The 12,195-nt window shown below is 51.4% G+C and overlaps 1 protein-coding gene across 5 annotated transcripts in view; it reads right to left on the bottom strand.

The window, feature by feature from the left end:
* LOC133342407 (papilin-like) overlaps window positions 1-12,195 on the bottom strand; it is a 58,726-nt gene that overhangs the window by 16,024 nt on the left and 30,507 nt on the right. For all 5 annotated transcript variants that reach the window (XM_061551562.1, XM_061551563.1, XM_061551565.1 and 2 more), the window contains 8 exons: window positions 11,082-11,328; window positions 7,942-8,097; window positions 7,198-7,380; window positions 4,906-5,056; window positions 3,925-3,990; window positions 3,200-3,461; window positions 1,168-1,348; window positions 287-419 (listed from right to left, as the gene is read on the bottom strand). In XM_061551562.1, the coding sequence (XP_061407546.1) occupies window positions 287-419; window positions 1,168-1,348; window positions 3,200-3,461; window positions 3,925-3,990; window positions 4,906-5,056; window positions 7,198-7,380; window positions 7,942-8,097; window positions 11,082-11,328 (1,379 nt within the window). The remainder of the gene's footprint in view (window positions 1-286; window positions 420-1,167; window positions 1,349-3,199; window positions 3,462-3,924; window positions 3,991-4,905; window positions 5,057-7,197; window positions 7,381-7,941; window positions 8,098-11,081; window positions 11,329-12,195) is intronic.

Genomic DNA, 12,195 nt, shown 5'->3' with positions numbered 1-12,195 from the left:
ATCTGGCTCGTCCACCTCAATGTAAAATCATATTTGTTGCTCTACATGAATATCAGCCATGAGAAGAAGTGTAATCAAACCGATTCGCGGGAGAGAAATATATTTCTTAAATAATCAGACAGTCCAGCTCCAGTGTGCAGCGAGAGTCATGGGCGCACGGGAGAGAGTCACGTGGTTATGGGAGAGAGTCACGTGGTTATGGGAGAGAGTCACGTGGTTATGGGAGAGAGTCACGTGGTTACGGGAGAGAGTCACGTGGTTATGGGAGAGACACCATAATGTTCACCTCCGTCACGGATGCCCGAGCAGCCCTCCCCGCTGGGTCCCTGTGCCGGGGACACGTGGTCAGGGCAGCAGCCGAACCTCTGTCCGTGGCAATCTTCCGCAACAGCAGGAGGATGAGCAGCCCGCTCAACCGGCTGGAGGAGACAATGTGACGGGGCGCGCAGAGACAAGAAGAGGAACTTGAGACGTTTCTTCACCGAGTTGGTGTTGTGAGCCACAGCCAACGTACGCGGCGTATGTTCACAGCGTGCTAAGGTGCCGTACATGTAAGCCACGCGTCTCCAACGTGGTGCGGTGATGTACGCTGCGGAGGCAAGGGTTGGTGGGTCATGTAGATTTGTGAAACTCTCAAATCTGCTGTGCCACAAGGTGGCCAGGAGATGGCTGTACAACCAGGGGGTTTGTGATCCCATCCTTGTGGATCTGTCGGTGTTATTTCCGTGCATGCTGGGTGGTTTTCTCTGGGTGCTCAAGTTTCCGACCCACACGCAAAACGCTCGATTGAAAAGCCAAAACGTCACGATGAAAAACTCTCCTGGAAATGTCTCGTGACTCTGCGAGCTTTTCCTGGGTGGGTGAGTAAATAAACAAATAAACACCACGCAAATGCATTTCTAACATAGTTATCTTGCAATACTGTACAGATACTCCATCTTCTCCATTATTGCATTTTTTTCATTTTGAAAGTGGTGGGTGAGTGGAGTTGGGTGGGGTGGTGGCGTGTGTGTGATGGGGGGGGGGGGTGTTCAGTGTCCACGTGCTGCCGAAATGAAGAGAAGCTGCCCTGAGGCCGTGGCCACCAGAGAGGCGGACACGCTCGTTCCCTCCCTCTCGAGTATTTTACTGCCACAACTGTGGAGCGCCGCTGCATGCGACGATCACCTGGCCGGCTGCGACCGCTGACTCCCGCGGGCGCTCGCGCTCCCTCCCGTGGGGCTCCTGTCGCCCGGCGGCCTCCTCCCACTCCTCGGGCCCGTGCTCCTCTCCTCCGTCGTAGCCCGAGGGGCAGCCCAGGGCATCGGTCCCCCTGGCTGCATTCACGCCATCGGGGCAGCAGCCAAACCTGCCCCGGTGAGCCGGCGGTTAAACGGGGCGACGGTTTAAGAGAGCGAGGGACGCTGCCGCGGTGCAATCGTTCGCCACGCTGGACTTGCAATGCAGAGGTCGCCGGTTCAATTTGTTCACCCTGAGCGGCGGTTTAAACGATGGGGCAAGTTTCTTGGGACCTCTTGCCTCTGTCCACCCAAGCAGTATAATTTGTTAACAAGGTCGATCTGCAGGTCATGTCTAGTGGGGTAAAGTGTGGATACCTCCAACTCATTTCAAGACATTTTGCCAGTGTGTAAGAGTCGGCCAAATGCCATCTTGAGCGTCCTCTATTACGGGCGGCGCTTCTGCCAGCAGAGGCTTGAGCAAACAATTGCAGGGCTGCACCTTCATCTTGACTTTTGCCGTGCATGTGGCGGGGTGAACAATGGTTTAATTGGGCATTACTGTGTAAATAGAAGAGAAACTCTTATATATAATCTCGTAAAGGATATCGCATAAGCATTTCGTATCTGCAGGTGCTATTATGTGGGGAGAGCTCCGAGTGACGGCACAAGACCGTGACAAGTGGAGGAATTGAGCTGCCCGGTTGTGCCAGCGTCACAGGATGGCCTTAGCTAGGAAGCACCTCGGTAAGCCACGTTTTGGGCTGCCCTGTGCGTCGCAATGTGCATCACGCTGCATCTCGCCACGTGGTTCAGTGGCTGGCACACGGGGTTCACGGTCCAGCAGGCTTGTGAGTTCAAATTGTGGTCGAGGATTGAATCGGCCCATCATCCCACCACCGACATCAATAACACGAGTACCACTTTCGTGGGAAATCTGCAGGTCGACCTATGGAAAGACCACCCCTGGCATGGTAATGTGGAGTTTGCACCGCAGGATCCAGCAGATTATCGCGGCCCAACACGTCTTTGAGTGGAAACCAGCTCTTAACTTTTGCAGAGGTCCGGGATCTAAAACGCGAAGCAGTTGGCAACAGAGAAAAGGTATTCTCTACCGTAACACATCTTCTCAACGCTTAGCAGCTGCTCCTCGTTGTATAAAACCCCGAAATCCGACCCCCCCCACCCCCCACCAAGGTAATCTCCAAAGGAGGGAAACGCTAATGAGAACAAGAGCAGATGCAACCATCTCAAGCCTCCTCCAACAGATCCCCACAAAGTAATTTACATTTCTCCGCTCGCTCTTCAAACATTTTCCTGGAGAAAATAATGAGCAACTGCCCTTTCTTGTGTCTCTTTAGACTGCTTAACCCCGTGTGGAGAGTCAACACAACATGACTGGCTCACGACGGCCTGCGATATTAATGGCGATGTTAACATTCATTCATTGCCATAAATTAACGTGGCCAGCCGTTTTCATGTCAACATTAATTCACGTGGTCAGCCGTGTTAATGGAGGCCGCGCGAGCTCCTCGATGCTTTTAATCCGCCGAGGCTGAAACCCGAGCAGGCAGGGCGAAACGTTTGGTAACACTGAAGCCTCCTGGAGTTGAGAATGCACGGGATCGTTACAGAAGTGTGTCGTCGTTTGGGATAAATAACAGCAAAAGGAAACATGTAAGCCTTTCTCCACAATGTCACTTTGTTCATAACATGCAACGGATAGAAGTCCGGTGACTTTGGTGGCCGATTACAAGTATTCCTCATTGATCAATTTTGAGGACGTCTCTGCCTTCTGCACACCAAACCGCACGTATCCAACCGTGCTCATCCAGCGCTGCCCCGAAATCGGTTTGGTTCCTGATATCTGGTCGCACATTGCGCATCGACAGACCGACTCGATTGACTCGGTCGACCGATCGATCAACCGATCGATTTCTGAACTTGACATGGGGGGGGGGGGGGGGGGGATCGTGCGGCACCTGGTTTGGTAACAGGAGACGTCGGGACAGCCCTCGCCGCGGTGACCGTGCGCCGGGTTCCTCCCGTCGGGGCAGCAGCCGTAATAGGAGCCAGCGCAGCCCACGCGCTCGGGACGCTCGCCCACGCGCTCAGGACGCTCGCCCACGCGCTCGGGACGCTCGCCCACGCGCTCGGGACGCTCGCCCACGCGCTCGGGACGCTCACCCACGCGCTCGGGACGCTCACCCACGTGCTCGGACTGGCCCCGAGCTGACGCGCCTCCTGCATACGCGCACGGGGAGCCACGCTCGGTTGCGCACGCGTGGAAGAACGGCGTCGGGGAGCGGCGGTGCAGCGGTGAGCGCGCCCACGCTACTAACCCGGCGACCCGAGTTCGATTCTCGCTCGCGGCCAACGCCCAGTGACGATTATCTGAACCGGTCCTGGACCTCCCCTAGGTCTACTCGGCCTCAAATGAGTACCTGGTGCGGTGTGTAGACATTGCCACTGGGGAGACAAAGGCGGCCGGGCGTGGTGTGCTGGCCACCCACCGCCTCGGGTGCCGTGCCGGCCTTCATAGGTGCTACTCGCTAACAGCACTTGTCCGACCAGCCCGGTAAAGGCTATACGGGGGATCTTTGTCTTTGTGATTGGTTGTTTCAGCGTTGTGATGGAGTAACAGGGATCGTGACATCTTTGACGCCTCTCTCCGCACGTCCTGCGTGTTTGCCGGATGCTGCCTGACCTTGCAGGGAGTAAACCCGGTGCTGTGTGCTGTCGAATCCCAATGGGTTCGCCTGGCTCGGCACTTCTGTGAAATCGCAACAACAAAGTGAGTTTTACGGTTGTGTAGCCATGACAGGGGGCTCTCGAACTGACGCATCAGACAATTGTGAAAGAGTTTGTTACGCAACACGATGGTGAGGCACACACATTGTGAACTCTTTTTGTTCATTAATACAAAGTGATAATCACCACTTTGGTAATCACACCACTTTGCACTTTGTATTTGAGGAGTTTATGAAAGACATTACCACCACGTTTATCTGGTTTATTATGCATTACACATTTGAATCATTGTATTGGAAGACTTGGGCCAAATTGCTGTCTTGCCCGAAAAGAGTAAATACTACACTTGTTAATTATTATCCTCGTTCGTGGAAAGGCATTGCATCTCTCTTGAGGTTAAAATCCCTTTAATATCCATCCAATTTTTAAGGTACAATGGGAATTGTCAATTGGTCATTGTGAATGTAAGCAGTTTTGATCGATTTCGTAAAAAGCTAAAATATATCTAAATGGGATTTAAGTTATAACTACGAATCTTCCACTGGTTATTGTTAATTATTGAATGTTTCTGGTTTTGTCTAAGTTGTGTGATATAACTTCCACTGCACGCTGTATTGTGACCGCCAATGCGCGTGTGTGGTGTGTGTGCATGTGTGCGTGCGTGCGTGTGTGTGAGCGTGTGTGTGTGCGTGTGTGTATGCGTGTGTGTATGCGTGCGTGTGTGCGAGCGTGTGTGTGTGCGTGGTTGTGAGCGTGTGTGAGCGCGTGTGTGCGTGCGTGTGTGTGTGCGTGTGTGTGCGTGCGTGTGTGAGCGTGTGTGTGTGCGTGCGTGTGTGTGAGCGTGTGTGTGAGCACGCGCGTTAAGGTGACGGTGAGTCTGACTAAACGGCCGACGCGTCGGTGAGAACGGCATGAATGAGCTTGCTGGGCACCCCACCCTGCGGCAGGTAGCACGGCTGAGTGTTGCAGGCCTCTTCCTCGGTGGGATGGCCTTCCTCGCCGCACATCCGCGGGTCCATCACCTCGAAGTCCTCGTTGTAGCAGAGGGCCTGGCGCTTGCGCAGGCCACCGCCGCAGCTCACCGAGCACTGTCGCGGAAGTGAACATTCGTCGGAAAGCGCCCGAGTACGTAGAGCAATGTTCTTCACTAATGTTTAGAGGGGGGTCGGGGGGGGGGGGCACTTTTGCCGATAAGACATCATCAGTGTGAGGGCCGCCACACGTTTGAAACCATTGGGAGGGGATTTGACAGCGGCACGACGAAGCCAATGATGATGGGGGGGGGGGGGGGGTGGGTTTCTCACTCCTTGTGTATTAAATTTAGATTTAAAGCTTTCGTGACTCCAGGGATTCATATTCTTGGTTCTTTCGGTAAAGTCACGTAGAAGGGAAACAATAAAATAATAAAAATATAAAACAATATTGTCGGGGGCCGCACGTCAGGGGCCTCACTAAAGGCCATGAGGGGGGCCACCAGTGGCCCGCGGGCCTTGCAGCGATGAGCACTGGCTGAGAGCGATAGAGGGAGATCTGAGCCAGGCGGTGGTGGCTCAATGCACGCCTGTAAACCAGCACTGTGGAGGCGAGGGCTTGGCGGATCGCACACGTGGTGTGAAACGCCCTTCCCATGGGCGTCGAAGCTCCACTGCCTGGCTCGCTGTAAGAATGCGGTCCTGCAAAATGTGGACGCCACCCATTCAATTTGACACGTGTTTTGTCTCTGAGTGCTCAAGTTTCCTCGCGCATGTAAACACTCATTGATTGGCCAATAACACCTTCATATACAGAGGACCGCAGAGCTTGGAGGGGTTGGATTTAGTGCCGGCTCCCCACTTGGCTGCTGCCTTTCCCACTCGTCTGCGGTTCCTCTGTGCCGCTCTGAGTCATTCTCACTCATCGAGAATGCGCGAACGCTGTGAGGCGTAGTTTAAGTTCAAATGTATTTTTGAAATCATTATTAAATGAGGCCGAATTAATGTATGTATGCTCAACTTATTTCGCACTGTACGTAGCCAACCGTGCTAATCAGAGGTGTGAAGTGTGAAGGTGGAAATACATTTTCTGCCAATTTTTTCAGCAGCAGACAACAAATGTAAAATCGGCAGAAGCTTGAGATGAGGAAGTGGCTTGCAGCGGTGTTGAGATCCAGAGAGAGTGTTCATGTGGTGTTGAGATCCAGAGAGAGTGTTCATGTGGTGTTGAGATCCAGAGAGAGAGTTCATGTGGTGTTGAGATCCAGAGAGAGAGTTCATGTGGTGTTGAGATCCAGAGAGAGTGTTCATGTGGTGTTGAGATCCAGAGAGAGTGTTCATGTGGTGTTGAGATCCAGAGAGAGTGTTCATGTGGTGTTGAGGTCCAGAGAGAGTGTTCATGTGGCGCATTAATCAGGGAGGCGGTCTGCAAGATGAGAGCCGCAAGGCAGTGGAGAGCGATGCTCTTTTGATACCAAATTCAAATCCGGCTATCTTTTTTGTAAATATTTACAGGAACTGCCTTTCCACCAACCCGATTTTTTTTGGTCCTGGTTATTTAATCCAATAAGGAACGATTTATTTTTTGTTTGTCAATTTTAATGACTGTGTTGAAACTAGAGGAAATAACAATTATTCGTTTTTTTAGAAAGGAAAGCCTCAGGAGGGTTTGGAATCGGGATGTTTGGATACCTACGTGACTTTACCGGAAAAAACCTAAGAATATGTTTGGATAATTCCCTTTTTAATAAGTGTTTGGCATGTGGGAGGAAACCGGAATCCTTGAGGAAAGGCCACGTATTCGAGGGGACACTGCTCCATACAAACACTGTGTAGAGCGCGTTGCGGTGCCACAATTGTCTGGCCACTGTGCAGTCCAAGCCTGGAAATATCCGTCTCCCACCAAGAACTAACCGTGCTCAACCCCCGCTTGGTTTGTCATATCTGACAAGATTTAGGCATATTCAGCCGAACGTGGTCACGTAAACAGAGAGTAGCATAATCTAAATTGCAGATAATGTCAATAATTAATTGCATAATATGTAAACATAACCGGTAAATTGTATCTAAATTACACGAGACGCGATTAATTGGTCATATGTATCGAATCTCGTTCATCCCGTAATATGCGATTTGAATGTATGTTGCCCATCTCTGCGTGACGATCGACGCAGCATGTCTGCAAGCTTGCAGCCTTTCCCTTCTCGAGCAGTGTTCGTTGAAATGCGTGCGCGTGTGTCCGTTGCTTCGGCACCCACCAGCCCCCAGGGCCCCTCGAACCAGCCGAAGCTCTGCGGGGGGCACGCGGCACGCTCGCACGGCTGCCTGGCGGGGGGCATGCCGGCGGGGCTGCACTGCGCCAGCTGAGCGGCCCGCGTCTGCGCGCCGGTGCCGCACGTCACCGCCCGGGTCTGCACGCCGGTGCCGCACGTCGCCGAGCACTGGGGCGGGGGGGGGGGCGAGAGACCCGCAGCGCCACGTGAGGGCCCTGCTGCCTGGCTTCCGGGCGAGTCAAAATCCACCCACTACCCCAGCGCAATTACCCTGTGCTGTCATTACCGTTAAGCTTCTGTCTATTCAGGCTGCCCTCCCTCCCAAGGTGGCTCGGCAGCTGAACCAGAACTGATGGGGACGCTGAGTTGGAATCTGGGCTTCAGCTATTTATAATAAAACTGGGTTCTCAAGTGTAGCGAGTTCATAGATTCAACATTGACTGTGCCGTACCGACGATTACGTATGCATGCCGCATGCATATTTAACTTCTTTGCCACCGTACGTAGCCAGCCGTGTTAATCAGAGGTCATGCAACAGAGCTGCCGCGAGCGAGAATAAAAAAAGGTCACTTGGGATCTCAGAAGAAGTTCTGTGATATATGCTTCTGCGGCCCGCTTTTTCGCACACGGTAATGCACTGCGCTGCGAGAGTCTCAAACGGGCACGTGTCTCTCGCAGCGTGACGCCTATAGCGCAGAAAGACGAAAGAAGATGTCAAATCGGTTTCACCTCGCTCCAGGGACTGACGCTCCACTCGGGGTTGCGGCACGGACCGAGGTTGCACTCCCGCTCGGAGGGCGGTGCCCCCTGCTGCTCACAGCCGCCGTCGCCGGATCCGCACGACACCTGGCGCTGCTGACGGCCCTGTCCACACTCCGCTGAGCACTGTAACGAACAAGGACAAAGATCCCCACCCGTTAGAGCCTTAGCAGACTGTTGGGGCAAGGGCTGTTAGCGAGCAGCACCTATGAAGGCTGGCACAGCGCACGAGGGAGTAGGTGGCCAGCACCATGCCCGGCCAAACACACAAACACGTGAGCGCTGTCACCAATACACCTTTTTCCACCGACACATCTGAGCCGAGCCAGCACACAGCACATTTGATGTTCCACTGGATATTTTTCGTACCAAGCCGGAACCAAACCGTGCTACGCTGGCTTTACAAGTTCAAGTTCATTTATTAGGTATAGCCCTGTGAGCCATTCAGCTCTTGAATCGGGTGCAACCGCAACAAACAAAAAACTAAAACATGAACAAAAAACATCTTAAAGTGAATATGTGACTAAGTGCAAACAGAAAATCCAAGAAAAGACAGCAAAAATATTGCAGAAAAAACACCGTTACACCAACACTGTGTGCAAAAATCCCAGTGGGATGCAAGTCAAACAACAACAACAACCACAAGACAACTTAGATTAAGGCCATCAGTCTAACTCTGTACTACAACAAACAAACATGGCCAAACCAATACACTTTTCGAAATCACCAAAATAAAGCCATGAAAGCAATGAAAAAGCAATCATAGGAACTGTGACGGAATTTTCACAATAAATGGCATAAACAACATGTACTACCAAAACCCTGCAGCCATAGCTGGCTGCATGAGTCACTCCACAACAGCAGGAGCATCAATCGGAGTATTGTAAATTTTCAATGCACCTTTAAGATCAGCACACTAAATCAAAACACAGGTCATACTTTGTAGCGATCATCCGGAGCGAAACATTTCATTTTAGGTCACTGAATAGCACTGGCAGCTAGGGGTGTACAACTCCTCTAGAGCAGTTTTGAGTGAAGATCTCATAGGTAGTGACTCAAGTTTCAATTTATTTGCAACAGCATTCCAGACCCTGGGGGCATCAATAGCAAAGGCCCTTCCTCCAGTATATGTAGGCCTCGGAATCTCGCTCGAGGCCGAGCAGGGCCAGCTCCGAGGCTAACGACATGTTCATCGCGCGTGACATTAGTCAGCGGTGTGTGAAGATGCGGCATCACCATGTCATCTCGATGTGTCTCGGCTCGTTTGGTGTCTGTGCGAGACGTCAGTGGCAGGGTAGGGGTCGACTTCTGCAGTCGGCAAACAAGCTGGCACCTCCAGAGCCGTGCTGTGCTGACTCAGCATGGCCCTGGTTTAGCTCAGTTGTACAGTGGAAAAGTGGTGGTGTGTAACGGACTCCCAATATTTCATTTGGTTTTTTTTATTGAGAGGCAGCTTGAAGGTTAACATCTGGATGATATCAATTATACAATTGCACAGCGTCTTGTCAAGGTCTCCTATGTGTCGTGTTTAGTTCGATGTCCTTCCCCCACACTTCTGATTAGTACGGTTGGCAACGTACGGTGCGAAATAATTTCAACTTACATACGGTCATGGGGGTTAGATGACCGTACTTCACTCCGCTGGTCAGTGCCGGTTGATAAAGGAGGGTGTGGATCCATGACCAGTTCAGATATTCCTCACCGCCGGTGTTAGCCGTGGTTGGGAATCAAAATCCGTTCACCGAGTTGAAGAAGAGCATGGTGTGCGAACCATTGTGCAACCATTCCTCCCATATCACTAAACCGATATGTGTGTAGTGTGTCTCTCACGAGGCAAACACAGACGTCTGGAGGCACCACGATGTATTAACAACCGAACAGGGCTAAATAGTTTGGTGACACTGCGTTGGCAGTGGTGCGTAAGTTGAAACTACAAAAAGTCAACACAGTCGTCAATTACACTGCGGCCTTAAAAGGGGGAAACCCCCCTCCCCGAACAGATCCCAACTTGGTAAGACGAATGACAGCAGCCTGAAAAGACTACGAGTTGCAATTGGGAGGGAAGATGTATGAGGGCAATGAGTAAAATGTTCTCCAGGGCTCTCAGCCGCTGTTGAGCAACACTTGAGGAAGCGCTACGGCTCTTCACTATTATCCCTCAAGTGGACCACAATCACACCGCAAGTTCACTCTCATGAACCATTCAAGCCCACGTGACCAGCGCACTATATACCTGCGCAATGTAGCAACACTTCATGATTCTTTAAACGAAATCATCGGGGGAGGGTCTCTCCAAGCCATCCCCGACCTTTCATAGTTCTGGGATGAAACAATGCATTTAGGTCCTGTCCACAAACTACATTCCTTTGTAAGAGCTGAGGAACCGTGAGCCTGATTAAGTCCGTGGGCCGATCCTACCTTGGATCATGACCGTGAGTTCTCCCATGATGATGTTTGTATATCTATAGAACACAAGGGAGAGGGTCCATGCCTTGCCACGAGTCCCCGGTGATGTAGACAAGTACTATGCACCGTGAGGATTGCAAGGCCTGAACATTTAAACGTATAAAATACCATCTCATGTTTCCCAAACTCCGAAAGTGGAAAAGTATCAATAATGAAGCCAGCATAAGCCAAGCAGTGTGTGTGCGTGTGTATATACAGAGTGCTTCAAAACATGTTAACACTTATATGGGACTCGTTTTTAATGGAAAAGAACGGATAATTCACTGTAACATGATAACAAATGTGATGTTAATAACTTCCAAAAAGTGAGTCTCCACCTGTTCGCCATCATTGTCAACAGATGCCTGGAATCTTCTCCAGGTGGTCTCCAGAGCCCGGAGGCACATTTCTCGTGGTATTATTTCAAATTCTCAGAAGTGTTAAAAATGTTTGAAGCACCCTGTATCACGAGGCCCATAGTCCCACACACAGGCTCAGAGGACAGCACCGTCTCCCAAGGATCCTAGACTGAGCAGTGAGCCGGCAGGATCGTTGTGACCGTGGGCCCTGGAAGCTCAATTCACATGGAGAGTGAACTCATGGCCCCACGGGGCGAGCGGGGCCAGGATCGCCCTGCTGTAATCTCCGTGGTGGACGTCACTCACCGGCTCCCAGGATCCAGTGATCCACTGTGGGCAGGGCTCGAGGGAGCAGCTCTGCCGAGAGGCCGGGGCAGGCCCCAGGGAGGCGAGGCACGCCGATTCGTCAGCAGCAGCAGCTGCAGAGGACGGCACCCGCCCGTCTTGGCCGCCGACGCTGCCATTCCGGCCGGAGCTCATGCACCGCACGGGCCGCGTCTGCTCACCTGCGCCGCAAGTGACGGAGCAGCCGCCCCAGTCCCCGACGCGCCAGCTGATGGGCAGACGGCGCACGCTGGGTAAACTTTCATGTTCGTAGACGGAGGCCGGCCGAGGGCATGGAAGCATAGCAGGCGTGACTTGTGGATTTTTGAGGTGTTCTATCAATCCATGGGTGACTGGCTAGTTTGACGGAGGCTCCCCCCCATGACTATCCACTGCCTGAACCCTTACAATGTTTTGACGTCTGTGTCTAACCCAATGGAAATAATTGCCTTCATTGTGAGGCTAAGTTTGGCATTTTTATACGTTGCTACGAAAAAATTGCTTCTTTTCTGCTGAGCTCAAGGATCAATCAAAGGTTTCAGGACATTAAATAATGTATTATAATTATTATTATTTAAAGTCAAATGTGTTGGTTGAAATGTAGTTTATGTTCATTTTTGGCACAGCACAGCCAAACCTAATGAAGGTAGTATCAATACATTTATTTTCATCAATATAGTCGATATTTGCCTCCTTTCTGCCAAACCATGCATTCGGTGCTCGCTAAGACTTGAAATTAAGCATTGATCGTTAAAAAAAATTTCTCAATAATTCCAAGAGGAAAAAAACAAACACGAAGAAGGATTGAAGAGATGGTCTAAAAGATGAAATATAAGTCGAAGAAGCTGTGCTGAAATCAGTAACCCCCCCCCCCCCCAAAACAAAAAACTAATCTGTGAAGTCACACACGGGTTAAATCCACTTGGGTTCGCATATATATAAAAAATATATTTCCAAATTCAATTACTTTAGGACAAGCGTTTAAGCCAGGGGTTTACAATCGGTGGCCCAGAGCCAACGTGTGAGACCCGGGGGTGCAGTACAAGTGTCTTCTGTGGATGAGTGGTGGTGGTGGTGGTGGGGGAGAAGGGGCGCG

This window comes from Lethenteron reissneri, chromosome 14 (assembly GCF_015708825.2).
Source record: "Lethenteron reissneri isolate LAM-NWPU_2019-01 chromosome 14, ASM1570882v1, whole genome shotgun sequence".
Classification (NCBI taxonomy): domain Eukaryota; kingdom Metazoa; phylum Chordata; class Hyperoartia; order Petromyzontiformes; family Petromyzontidae; genus Lethenteron; species Lethenteron reissneri.
Note: the sequence above shows the minus strand (reverse complement) of the source record. Positions and strands in the feature narration are given on the sequence as shown.